Raw genomic sequence first — 14273 nt, 5'->3', positions numbered from 1 at the left:
ATTATAAAATACATTAACAATAATTAAATGTTTTATTTTACATTTAAAAAGTGTCAATCAAGCCCGTGTCATAGCGAGATAACGATCTAGTTAAAGAATAAGTATGTTCAAATTAAATTTTAAAAAATGAAGAAGAAGAATAATCTATTAGCCTTTGCGAGTTGATTAAAAATTAATCATGGTTTAACAATTGTATAGAAGAGAAATAAAATAATTATCGGTTATTGTACGAAAAAATACCCTTGGAGAAGATAAGAGTAAGACTATTCTATTTTAATATATTTTTTAACCATCCTACTAAATAAAAATTAGAAGTAAATGCCAATTTTCAAGGAATGAGATCAATACATTACAGCATCAAAATTTGTCCTCAGGTTTGACGGAGGGCACCGGAGGTTGAAGATTCTCGAGTGACCGAATCATTTGATTAACTTTTATTTAGTCATTGTAATTTTTGTTTTAGTTTAACATGAATGTATGAGTCAGCTTATATATATTTCAATTAAAATCTAAGTTTAATCTAACTAGAGGAATGCACCGCTGAATCTTTTATTATTGTCAACTATGCAAAACTCCCCTAAAATAAATTATAAAATTCAATTTATAATAAATTAAATATTAATAAAAAAATAACTAAAATCAATTATGGTGAACTTACCAAACTTATGACTCAGATCATAATATTAGGATAACATAGCATGAAAAATTTATGAAATTTAATTCTCAATCAACCTAGTGTTGGAAGATAAAATTAAAAAAATTAGTTAAAAAAACATAAAAAAAACTTCAGTCAACTGGGGTTAACTCGTCAAACTCGTGATTTGAGTCATAAGACGAGAATAATTTTATAAAAAGTAAACTGAAAAAAATCACAAAATCTAATTCCCAATCAACCTAATATTGAATGATAAAATAAAAAAAAAGTCAGTTAGAAAAAAAATCGAGTCAATTGAGTTAACTTGTCAAATTAGCGTTTAAAGTCATGAGATTAAGATAAATTCATAACAAATAACAAGTAAATTGAAAAACAATCTCAAAGCCAAGTAACTAATAAATCTAATACTGAATAATGAAATAGAAATTAAAAAGTCGATTAAAAATAGATACAAAAAACCAACTCGAGTTAATCCTGGTTAAATTGTCAAATCCGCGACCTGAGTCATGAGATGAAGATGATCTCTTATAAAACAAATCAAAATAAAAAATAAAACCTAATCCTCAATCAACTCAAATGTTAAAAAATAAAATTAAAAAAAAACTGAAGTCAATTGAGTTAACCGGTTAAATTTATAGTTTCGATCATAAGATTACGACAATCTCATAAAAATAAAAAAAAAATTGAAAAAAATTATAAAGTTAAATTTTTAATAAATTTAATATTAAAGAATAAAATTAAAATTAAAAAAATATAAATAAAAAAACAAATAAAAAATATTATTCAAATAAATAATATTTTAGGAGGGGAGGTGGAGTATTTTTTTTTTAAAATTGTTTTTGCTTACATGCAAATAAAAATAATAATAAAATAATTTCTTCCACGCCATGGGACAAAAATAAGTTGATTATTCCACATTATTAGACAAAAAAAATATTAATTGCACATCACGTCAGACTCATATCTTATCTACTTGTTCCTCTTAGCCAACACACGTGCATGACGCGTGCCACCGATCCAGTTTAAGCTCAAAAGACAACCTTTAAGTTTTAACCAGGCAATTCTACATCTCTTGATCCGTCTGCAGTAACAGCTCAAGAGTGAGTATCAATCCTAACACAACAACACTAAACCTCAGAGATTGTTTCTGCCCTCTCTACTCTGTTTCTCTAGCACTCCATCTTTTCCAATTATTTAGGTATTCATTTGATTCTCTGTTTCTTTATTCCTCTATCTGTTTGGTTCCCAAGAAAATGTAGAAAAATCGATAAAAAGGGAAAAAAGGGGGTAAAGTATATTACTTATTGGAAAGTGTATGTGTGTGATCATATCCTGGTTTTGCTTATTCGTTGAAATTCTATCTGGGCACTTGTGTGTGTATTTATACATGTTATTTATTTATTTATGAGCATTGAGGTATCTGTAGGTCCCTTGGATGGAGATATTGGGATGATTTCGGATTTGTTTGGGCGTTATGGATGATTTGAATGCAAGAAAAATGGTTTGTTTTGTTACTGATTGCTTTTGATTTTGTTTCAGCAAGAAATGGGGGTGTATTTGAGCTCCCCTAAAACTGACAAGGCTTCACAAGATGGTGAAAATGATAAACTTCGATATGGCTTGTCCTCCATGCAAGGCTGGCGTACAACCATGGAAGATGCCGTGAGTACTCTTTATGGTTTTTTAAAATTGAATTTTTAGGTTAGATGTTGATTTTGAAAGAGATCGACTTCCCATGGGTATTGTTATTGCTGTTTTTTCATGTGTCTTTAACTCGCAGGAAAAGTATTGAATTTAATGTTTCTATGCCCTGTGGCCTGCCCAAAAAATAGCAACAATTTTAAGGGCAAATCGAACGAAAGAACCAGAATTTGCCCGGTTCTTTAAATATGGTTCGTGATGAACTATGTCGTTTCCTATAGGTGTTTACTGTGTTAAAACTGGAGAAAACTAGTGCAGATTTCAATAGAATGTAGAGTTATGATGTAGAATGATCATGACTCGTTGAATTTTTGTGATATTACATCTGGCAAGTGTATCGTTGCAAAAGGGAGCGCTTTCTATAATACATGTCAAAGTGGACATTTAATGAAATGTTGAGCCTTTGTTGAATAGATAGGATATGATCTTATTCAGTCAAATAGCATGGGCAGAGTCACAGATGCATATTGAAAGCATTATGATTCCTGAGATGAATTCATGACACAATTTCAAAGAGTATAGTTGAGTGATTAGGAATTAGTTTGCATCTTAGGTATCATCGCACTGGGAATTAGATACAGAGCCTTTCAAGCATGTATCAACTTTAGAGGATAAAGTTTTGTCCATTTTGGTGGGACTTGTGTTGTCTTGATGTTACGGGGTGTTCCTAGTTGCATATGAACTTATAAAAGGTGTTTGACAGCATGCAGCTTATCCAGATTTGGACAGTTCAACATCTTTCTTTGGTGTTTATGATGGCCATGGAGGTTAGCATTGAATGCTGTTATGTATATTAATAACTTTTCTGATATCTGTCATTATTTTGTGAAAACCTTCTAGTTTTGTTCCCTTTCCAGATGCTAATATTTTATAATATTTTTTCACTTTCTTTATGACAATGGTATACCTGACCCTTTAAAAATAGGAGGTTTGAATTAGATATAAGCATTTCTTTTTCTTATTTGTTAAAGGGGCTAGGTTAGGGAGACTATTTATGACCTGAAGTGTCAATGCTTATGTGGCGAGTCAGGGCTTTAGAAACAAGGATTAATACTTTGAGCATGTTGAAAGGGATTAGAATTGGTGGATTGATTGAAATTGGAATTTGTTTTAAAATTTCAAAGACGGATTCAAGAGGTATATTGCTGGATTTCTGCCAGCTACAAATACTTTAAGGTGTAAAGATCCATTTATAACATATTCAAAATCTTTAGAAGAATCAGACGAGATGGATGCTGGTAAGGTGGAACTAGTGGTAGCATCAGGGTCGATTCATAATCAATTATTCTTGTGCTGGTGGCTCCTCAAGCATGCATCAACTTACCCTTCATATTGAGCAAGGTTCATCATTTTAGTTATTGGTTATGGTGATTATCATAGTTGTCTAATGCAATGCTTGTAATCATTTCCTGGGCTAGTAAAATGCAGTCTGTGTCATTCTTATCAATTTCTATTGTTTTGCAGGCCAAGCAGTGGCTAAGTTCTGTGCTAAATATCTTCACGAACAAGTGCTCAAACATGAAAGTTATCTATCTGGTGATTTAGGCACTTCTTTACAGAAAGCTTTTCTCAGGTTATTTCACTTGTTTACTATTTACTTTGTTTAACATGCTGATATATATAATTATTCCCTAGCAATCAGTTTTGGTTGTGCCTTTGAGTTGTACGTTATTGACCTAGACTCATATTTGAACTGTGTTACGGATATGTTAATGCTCTCTTTGGTATGATGTCTTACTTTATTATCACAGTAGCTTATAGAAGGTTTAGCTCATTAAAAATAGAAGGGAGGAAAAGGATCCCATTTATAACCAAGCCCAATAGTTCGCGACCAAGGCTTGCATGAGCTGTTCTTTGATAGTGGTCTAATTTGACAGTGGTGATGCCATTTATATGTTATTAGTGTATCGTTCTTATCAGAGTGAAAAAAATGTACCCATATTAAATCATTGCTACCATGATGATGGTGAATGCAATAGTATGCAGTAATGGTTTTGGTCAGTTTATAAGATAACTGTATTGGTTTTTGTCATAGTTGACATAAGTTTCTAATCCTTTCAAAACCATGCAATGGTAAGTTTTATGTATCCTAACTGTATTGTTGATGCAGAATGGATGAGATGATGCGTGGGCAGAGGGGATGGAGAGAACTATCTAGATTGGGTGATAACATGGAAAAGGTTTCTGGTATGATAGAAGGATTGATATGGTCACCTAGAAGTGGTCAAGTCAACGGCCATTTTGATGATTGGCTTGATGAGGAGGTGCTCCATCGTGTTTATATAATGTTTTTTCAATTGGTTGTAGCTAATGGCAGAATAATATTTCCTTGCTATGCTAATTGCCATCGTCAATTGATGCAAACCCTGAAGCAACCAACACTGAAGTGCACTAGCATGCTCATATTGAACAGGAGTGTGTGTAAACAGGGCAGTGGTTTTGGCTGTTTGGAATCTTCTTGATTACTGTTGGAGGGATATTTGTTTTGGAGAATTTCAGCTTACATTTAGCTTCAAAGGTCTTATTTAGGCTTGATATTTTAGTTGTTATGGAGTTGAAATTTTAGAGTTTTAAGACCCCTGAAAGTTCTCGATTGCTTAATGGATATTCTACTAGATATTTTAGTTGTTATGGAGTTGAAATTTTAGAGTTTTAAGACCCCTGAAAGTTCTCGATTGCTTAATGCATATTCTACTAGTTTTCTTTAGCTTATTCCTTTTATTATTTTCTACAAAGGAAAGGCTAAAATCCAAGACCTCTCGGGAAGATGAGGGAAATGGGTGCTAGTTGCAAGACAAACTCAATGGCAGTTAATTCCTATTTAAACTACCTTTTTATTTGTTTTTGATGGTGGTTTTCTTTCTTTGGCTGTTCAGATTTAGAAATTTGCTCTTGCAATTTCAATATAACTAATGGGAAATTCCCTTTTATAGAAATGGCTATTCCCTTTATAGAAACGACTATTTAATTCAATTATTCACGTGCAGTTAGTTGTATAATTAACCATGTTTAGGACAGGTGTTTGTGTTGTTTCAGTGATCATATAAACTCCCACCCTTAAATATTGATTATCACTTGACTTATCAATAACTTTTGCATACTGGCTGTTGTTAATATTACAGTTTTGAAATGGTATGCTAATAACATTTTAATAAGTTTAGGAAAAGTAAATCTTATTATGCAAAAACTCAGGGGCCTCATTCTGGCTTTGATGGACCGAATTGTGGAAGCACTGCATGCGTTGCAATTATTCGAAACAACCAACTTGTTGTTGCAAATGCTGGTGATTCTCGTTGTGTTTTATCCAGGAAGGGTCAGGTATTCTTGTTCCCTCTTGTTTAATAAGCTTTCAGCTTTCTTCTTTCCCCTATATTTGGTAAAAGGAATTGATTGTTTGTTCCTTGATGTTTCCCAACCAATGAATAGAAAATGATCTTGGTGTTCGGTGTGTGTGTGTGTGTGTGTGTGTGAATGCTTCCTTGCCTGTTATGGGTCTGTGCGTATATATTACTGGAGCAAACATGCACCTTATTTTGTTCTGTTTGGAGTCCCATAAATTGATGGAGTGGCATCATCATTTGTCTCACTGTTAGTGGAGTCCCATAAATTGATGGGTGGCATCATCATCACCCTTGACTAAATATCAAACTCTTGATGGGAGAAGAAAGAAGTAAATATTGCAGATCTGTATTGTTAAGCTTCCTTTTCTCAGGGGTGACAGTCTTGCCTCTTAGAGCTATTAAATGAAGAATGGGAAAAGCCAAGAATCCTTTAACCCTCTTCCCTAAACTAGCCGTGAGGAAGGGTGTTAGCTGTCTAAAAAGGGGCGGACCCTGCTAGCATACCCAATTAAGAATGTTACCTTTCCCCTATGGTGCTTTATTTTGCCTAAGTGAATTGATGAATTTAAATCAGGACCCAAATGATAAGCTGATACATCCTTTTATTTTAACCTTATGAGCTTAGATCTTTATCCACCTCCTACTGTCATACCCAAGTCCATGTAACATTTGGTAAGACAATAAGTGAATGGATCTTTCATGGAATTATGCCTCTTTAATGAATGAATAGCATATCTTTTTCAAGATTTTACATGTGAAGTGTCTTATGCAAGTCCTTTCTTGCAGGCATATGACATGTCTAAAGATCACAAGCCCGGTCTTGAGGTTGAGAGAGAAAGGATTCGTAATGCCGGTGGTTTTATAGTAGTTGGACGTGTTAATGGAACTTTAAACTTGTCTAGGGCAATTGGTACTTGATCTCCCCCCCCCCCCTCCCCCCTCATAATTCCCCTCATAATTCCAAGACAAGGAGGCTCGAGGCTTCATAATTTTACCTGTCTGGGCCAATTACATCTTATGCTGTTGATCTCTTTGTTGCAGGAGACACAGAGTTCAAGCAGAACAAAAAACTGCCCGCTGAGCAGCAAATTGTTACTGCCAATCCAGACATAAAGACTGTAAGTAGTGTTGGTGCATTTGCATTATTCCAGAATGCTTGTTGCTGTCAATCTTTCTTTCCTCAGTGTTTTATTTTTTTGAGAGCACTTGTGGCTAAATAATTTTACATGGGCTACTAGATGTTAAATTTGAATACTTTATGACACCCAAAAAAAAAGAAGGGTAACTGCTGGTATTGTATAAGTTCAGTTACTTTAACACCCATCCATATTCAAGTGTGTAGATTATCCATTTATGAATCGTCTACCTGTAGGATTTAAGAATGCCTTTGCCAGCATCACATGATTGCTATATGTTACTGTTATGCATTTATTTTTCTTTTATGGGATTCTGGTATAATTTTTCATTGCACTTGAACAGGTTGATCTCTGTGACGATGATGAGTTTCTTGTTCTTGCTTGTGACGGAATTTGGTGAGTTAGTTTCCTTTTCTCTTAAAATAAGTATGTGCTCATTTCCATGAAAGAACTTCTTATGCACAACTGTTTTTCTCCACTTTTCCTTTCCTCTTGAAATGTAATATAGATTTTCTATGGATACCTTCAACAAGTTGAACTTACATGCTACTGGGAATTCTAGGCTCTAAAACAAGGAAATATGATTGGAAAGTATCTCTTAAAGTTGTCTGCATTAGTTGACAACTTCATAACTGAACCACGTCTTCACCTCAAGCAACTTCAAAAAAACTCTAGTTTCTTAGGAACTCAACTATCTTTTGAGATGGAAGTGGCCTTAGTGTCAACTTGTGTTGGAAATTAGTCAATCGGGTCTAACAACAATGGGATGATAAATAATTTGTATAGTCTTAAGATGATGTGAAGACTGGTGTGATTTAGTAGTCATGCACCTTTTCTTTTGGCTAAAATAACTCAGTTTGATCCAAGTGCACAACTAGTATTTGCATGCTACTCACTCCAAGATGCAAGGTAACCTGAAAACAACACTTTTATATGAGCTCTTCATGGAGGATGATATTTGCCATTCACATATGAGTTAGAGCCTTTAGAGGAAGCACATTCATTTTGTAACATATACACTGGAAACTTAAGTGGTGCTCGGTTGTATTTCTATTTCTGGTTTTCCTCTTCACCCCTTTGATCACTCCTGGTGAGCCTGAAAGCAGTTGTCTGGGTCTCTCATTTGTTTTGATTTTGGAATTTACTATTTCTGATAAATTCCCACGTATTCCATAGGGATTGCATGTCAAGTCAACAGCTAGTGGACTATGTGCATGAACAGCTAAACACTGTAAGTTCTGTAGACTTTTGGTTAAAGTTCTGAATCTGAATATATGCAAACATGTAGGCAACGATATTTCTGTCCAAATCTATGCAGGAAACCAAGCTTTCAGTGATATGCGAGAGAGTTTTCAACAGGTGTTTGGCACCCAATACCAATGGTGGTGAGGGATGTGACAACATGAGCATGATCTTGGTGCAATTCAAAAGGCCTGTTCAAGCAGGTCCCTCTGCAGAGCAGCAGCCAACATCTTCTCGTCAATCGTTGGAGGTTGACAGAAATAATATGGAAAAGTGAAGACCGAGTCCAGAGAGAAGAGTAGCAGAACAGTGTGCCACAATTTTAACAATTATAACAATTAGGATCTAAATTCTTGTGATTGTAAATGATCAAGTTATTTTTTTTCATCATTTAACCTTTTTTTTGCGAGTTCTGTACATGTTCTGTTCTTTTTTTCTTTCTTTTCTGCAGGTTTATATAGAATTCTATCAACTTATAGGGAGAAGATATCCTGCACAGGTCACAAGTTCAATTGGCCGAAACAATGAAACCAATAATCATGGGGATTGTGCTCTTGACTTTTTACTGTGAGTTGATCCCTGTAAAGGTAGTTTCTAAATTTTCCTCATCAGGAGGCTTCGCTGTGGCTGCTTCACCTTGAAAAGAACAGGGCAAAAATCTGTTTCAGCATTTGTGGTCTCCATCTCCTGCCCAACCACCGTGTAGGTGTATATAATTTTCTTCTTCACAAGCTTCAGACTTGCCTTAATGCAATCGTAGTTGTTCTTTCGACTGTCCCTCTTAAGGCCGCGGATGCTGGAAATGTGACAGACAAAGGAAATAACCGAAACATGGTGTTGATGGAAGGAAATGGAGATATAAGCGCAAATATTCTTATTATTTTTATCAGAGAAATACTTATTTTTTTTTTTAAATTTATTGGTGCATTCATACTCTTAGTTTAGGGTTATTTCAATTTTTTTTTTAAAAAAGAGACATTGATTACTCTATTTAATTGTCTATTTTCAATATCTCTTTATATAAATGAAATTTGAAATCTCTACAATTAAATTAAAAGAAAAAGACAAGTGAAGAGGACAACGGATGCTCCATGTTTAGCTCTAATCCTTCAAATTTCTTGATTTTGAACACCACCACCTCCTACGTTAATGGATGGATATCTTACAGCTAAATTCTGTAAATTGATGCGCGTGCAGCACACGTGTAAACCAGATAAATCCTCTTATCCATCCATTCAAAGAAGAAGAAGAAGAGAAGAATTGTCTGATTATCAAAATCAAGAAGGAAAAAGCAAGACATTATCCAATTTAAATCTGTCAATAAAAAAAACCAATATTTTGTTTCCTTGATTCACGAGGTGATTGTCAGGGGAAGCTATCCACAAACTGTTGGGCTTGCCGGGCTGTTGTGCTGTCCTTCTCTCTCACCACAGGAAAAATGCACACTTGTCCACAACCCATTTCACCAGCAGCAGCCCCATGCCCTCGGATAACATGGTTTTTGCAATTTTAATGTGTGGATTTTAAAAATAAATTTTTAAAAATAAAAAACATTACATTAATATATTTCAAAAAAAAAAACATTTTAGAAGATAATTTGTACTATACTCTCAAACATTTCAAATAACTTTCTAATGCTATTTCATGGAAATATAATAAATTGAGAATGAAAAACCTTTAAATTAATGTGTTTTTTACAAGAACACCAGATAAAATAATAGCCAACAAGTGCATCCTTTTCAATCTTAATATCATTCATCTCCATATTCATGCTATCTTTTGACTCCACAACTCGTCTTGTATTGGACTAATTAAACAAAATAAATGGGATTAAACAGGAGATAGATGCATCCTTTTCGTGCCTTGATTTTTTCTCGATCCAAGTCTCAATCCATAACCAATTCAAACGCATGGAAAGTGATGCGAAGAGCCCTCTGTTTTCGCCACAGAAGAACACAAGTTGAAGATTAACCACCCTGTAATGGCATTAGAATAATAGAGATGGCTATGGCGTGCCAACCCTGCCTCCTTCGAAATTAACAAGAGCACTCTCTCGGTGACCCCTCCCCCTCGAGGGGAGCCAAGACAAGACTCTCTGTTTTTTACAGAATTCATTTTTTAAAATAAAATATTATTTTGATTAAAAAAAATGGTTTTTAACATCAAACATAACACAGTTCTAGCTTTAACTTAACATTAAACTTTACCCAAGTCAGGTTTTTACCCAAGTTAGGTTTTGATTCAATGATTAACTAGATTGACCTGCCGATTAAACTAGATTCTGTATGTAAGATATTACAATGCATTGTGTTTTTTAACAGAATTTTTTATCTAAAAATATGTCAAAATAATTTTTTTATTTTTATAAAACAAAACACAGACAACCTGTTTATAGCGATGCTAAAAAAACCTTAAAAAAAGATCTGGGAGAGTAAATAAGATAATTAGATTTCTGAAGTGGAATATTCCCAGAAGAAACCCTAGATAAATATAAAAGAAAGAGTGGACGTTCCAATTCTGACAAGGACCAGGATAAGCACAAAACACAATTCATCAAAGACACGTCACCTCACTGACCCTTTTGGATAAGGACCCCACTGTAAATCACCCCTCATAATGCAATTTATATTCCCTATATATTTATTATTCACCCTCTCCTTATTTAAACAATCCCTCCATGTCCTGATTTCAAAGCTATAACAGCCTTCACACCATTGTAAAACTATCCTTTAACAAAACAACGTTCAGCCTCTGCCCATAGTGTCCCCCCCCCCTTGTTTGCTTATAAAGGGAGATTCTTGGACTGTGTTTTGGGTGGGTTTGAGAGAATGGCAAGTGCAGCAGCTGTTGGGATGGTGGGAGGAAATGGGTGTGCGGGGTCTTCAGCTTCTTGGTTTCAGATCAAGAATAGGAGAAAGAAGAATAGTAATGATAAGATGGGGAGAGATGGAGTCAGGTTTTTTACTGCTGCTTCCTATTCTTCTCCTTCTGTCATGGACCCTTACAAGACTCTTAGGATCCAACCTGATGCTTCTGAATCTGAGGTCAAGAAAGCTTTTAGACAGCTTGCTTTGCAGGTATAATATATTGTTCTTGTTTAAATTTCAATTATTTTGTTGGGTTTCTTGGTGGGTTTTAATTCCTTTTTTTCAATTCATCGTTTTAGATGTATTTTTTTAGGGATTTTTGCTTATTTATTCCTTCCTGTTCTGTTTCAGTATCATCCAGATGTCTGCAGAGGAAGCAATTGTGGTGTGCAGTTTAGCCTGATCAATGAAGCCTATGATGTATGTAGTCATCTCCTTATCGCTCTTTGTTTTTTTTCCTTTTAAATTATTTTTATCTGCGTTCCTTTTCCCTTCTTTGGCGGGGTTCAAGTCGGATTTGGTAAAGGATGACTATTCTCCAGGCATAGAAAATAAAGATAGGAATCGAAAGTATTCAACCTAAATAATTGAGGACAGGGCCCATCTATTAAATCCGAAGACTTGTAGGATACCTTGAAAATGGTATGAAGACTTAAATATACGAATTCAATCACTACAATTTACACAAAAAGGACAGAATTCAACCAAAATAAATACTGATAACTTGTCAAGTGAAGATTGGAGGAACGATCAAACTCTTCAATTAGAGGCTTCTTTACAGTGTATGCTTCCAAATTGGGATTTATCCAATTCTGTTTCAGCAGTAGGATGAAATTTGAATGGTTTTGTTCAAAAGGGCTGTGGCTAAATCAACCATCCTGATAGGACATGACACCCTTATCATGTTATCATAGACACGGGCGAATTTAGGCTGCAAGCTCTTGGAGGACTCTTTTGGCTATGTTGGTTTCGATGGAGTGTCTTTTCATGCCTAGAACTTGTCTCCTAGAGCCATCACTATCATTTTGCTGTTGTTGGGATGCAATTTACGTGTTACACTTTTCTATGCTTTTGAGCTTTAGCTCAAGGGACACTTTTTGTCTAACAGTATGCTTTTTTTTTTCCTGCAGACTGTGATGAGTAATTTGAGGGAAGAACCAGATGAATCATCACAAATGTACATGTCTTATGAGCCGTCGGAACAGGGAATTGATGAGCCTATGAGAGGAATGAACGACACAGATTGGGATATGTGGGAGGAATGGATGGGATGGGAAGGGGCTGGAATTCGTGACTACTCATCCCATGTTAATCCTTACATTTAAAGATAAAGAAAAATAATATATGAGCAATTTTAATGGTGGTCTAAGGCTCCAAGATCGCCGCCCCATCTCTCAACCAAGATTACATGGTTGCTTCTGGTGTACATAATTAGACGTGGGACTTCTCTTGATCTCACCTTTTTTCTTTTTTAATGTAAAGTTGCTGAGCGCATCTATCATGTATGCTAATGAGAAGTATCCCTGGAATAATTTTATCACCATTGTTGCCTATCTCTTCTTGTTGATCGAGTATTTTTCTGATAGTGTTATTACCACAACTGATGCCGATAGGTTTTACCAGACGCTAGTATCGATCGCGCAGGATCCCATGTCTCAGGCAGAGATTTAACAGGGTTGATTCAAATTAATTAAAAAAAAACTATTTGCATATATTAAGATTGCAGGTTACTGTAACTAAATGTATTGTTTTTTTAAAGGAGAGAACACTGGTAGCAACCCTCTTAACAATGACCTAGGTTTTTCCACTTGCAAACCAAACCAATCCAAACTCAAATAAATAAGCAGCAAAAAGGCAACAAAATGATAAATTCCAGGTTCGTTGTGCAAGCCAGTCATCTCTGAACTTCCTTTTTTCAGTTCTTCATTTGTTTTCTCTTTCTTTACTACGGAAATGGTGGTGACGGTAGAGGAATTAGTGGTTAACACAAAACTTTCACCACCAACTTCTTATTTTAAGGTGGCACTTTTAACAGACCACACGACGGCCACCGCCTCTTCCTCAATGACCAGATCTTGTTTGAGTTTTTGAAGGAAACGATTTTTTGACGGTTTTGAAAAAGAAAAGGTTAATGGGTGTTCTTTGTTTCAAGGGAAAACGGGATGTGCGGGAAGAAGGGGTTAGGTTTTCTTTGCAGATGACGTGGCTGGTGTCTCTTGAAGAAGGGGTTTTTATCCCTAATTGAAAACCACGACGTTTTGCAAGGAGTAAAAGATGGCAGTTTACAGTATACAGTTGGGCTGGCAAAAGGCCCACCTGTCGGTCCATTATATGGAGTTATGAGCTGGGCTCTTGTGCTCTATGAAAACCTTTTTGTGGCCCTCGGCCTAGCGTGTGCTTAGGCCTATGGGCCTGCTTTAAGATTGCAAAACTTCGCCATGGAGTCTTATTTATCATAGTTGCTAATACCTGCTAATAATTTCCTCACACAAATTCACTTGCATCAATTTGTCATGGACCAAGATCATATTATTTTCTGGATCAAAACAAATATTATCGTTAATAATTCATCTAGTGATATGGTAGATGATCAGATTTGACAGCCGAGTCACATTACACACGCTACCTAAAAAGTATGGATATCACTTATCCGTTAATATGTTTGAAACACCGCTAACAAATTCATGAATACAAAATTAAAAGAAAACTTGAAAAATACCGAAACACACCCTTAAACCTGTTAATCACATGAGATACTCGTGTAAAAATATCAAAATATTCTCAAGACAAAAATTATTTTTTAATACCTTTTCTAAGGTTAAAAATATCAAAATATGATGCGAAAAAATATTTTTACAGTTAAAAAGCATGTGAAAAGTCAGTCAAGAAAATCATTGATAAATAATTTTTATTGTATAAAAAAACACATATAACTCCAAAATGACTAACCGGCAGTAAAAAAAACCAACAAACCCCCAACTTTTAAAACTTAAGCTTTTCCCACGCAGGTATAAACAAATAATTTTACTATAACAATCTACAATAATCCAATCCACGTGTAGTTGCTGTGAAACTTCTTGTCTTTTAACTTTTCTTTTAATATGTCCAAATCGTTTGCTGACGCAACTTTCAACGTGTTAATATATTGACTTCAATTTTTTTTTTTTAGTTTTTTAGTTTAATGTGTGTGTTTGGATTAGCTTGTGCGTACCTCGACTAATTCTACAAGCCCTGAAGTTAACAATCATGTAAGCTTTTAGTGACTATCATATGAGCAGCCACAGGACTCAAATTTGAGATCACAGAGGAAGCAAACCTCTTGGTCCCAAAC

At 35.0% G+C, this 14273-nt stretch overlaps 2 protein-coding genes across 4 annotated transcripts; both read left to right on the top strand.

The window, feature by feature from the left end:
• Positions 1 to 1615: 1615 nt before the first annotated feature.
• LOC133680948 (probable protein phosphatase 2C 60) lies at positions 1616 to 8492 on the top strand. 3 transcript variants are annotated; one of them, XM_062104004.1, is made up of 11 exons: positions 1616 to 1755; positions 2195 to 2317; positions 3060 to 3123; positions 3821 to 3929; positions 4467 to 4620; positions 5549 to 5674; positions 6484 to 6607; positions 6739 to 6815; positions 7177 to 7229; positions 8010 to 8064; positions 8152 to 8492. In XM_062104004.1, exons 2-11 carry the CDS (start codon positions 2201 to 2203, stop codon positions 8350 to 8352), a joined length of 1080 nt encoding a protein of 359 aa, XP_061959988.1. In that variant the 5' UTR covers positions 1616 to 1755; positions 2195 to 2200; the 3' UTR covers positions 8353 to 8492. The 3 variants fall into 3 exon arrangements, with proteins under 3 accessions (XP_061959988.1, XP_061959989.1, XP_061959987.1); XM_062104003.1 differs by having other exon boundaries at positions 1656 to 1853; XM_062104005.1 differs by lacking the exon at positions 5549 to 5674 and having other exon boundaries at positions 1652 to 1853.
• A 2238-nt stretch (positions 8493 to 10730) lies between these two features.
• LOC133697375 (chaperone protein dnaJ 8, chloroplastic-like) lies at positions 10731 to 12495 on the top strand. Its single transcript, XM_062120273.1, has 3 exons — positions 10731 to 11152; positions 11294 to 11362; positions 12073 to 12495. The coding sequence occupies exons 1-3, from the start codon at positions 10904 to 10906 to the stop codon at positions 12265 to 12267; spliced, it is 513 nt and encodes a 170-aa protein (XP_061976257.1). The 5' UTR covers positions 10731 to 10903; the 3' UTR covers positions 12268 to 12495.
• Positions 12496 to 14273: the final 1778 nt, after the last annotated feature.

Source organism: Populus nigra, chromosome 1 (genome assembly GCF_951802175.1).
Source record: "Populus nigra chromosome 1, ddPopNigr1.1, whole genome shotgun sequence".
NCBI lineage: Eukaryota > Viridiplantae > Streptophyta > Magnoliopsida > Malpighiales > Salicaceae > Populus > Populus nigra.
Note: the sequence above shows the minus strand (reverse complement) of the source record. Positions and strands in the feature narration are given on the sequence as shown.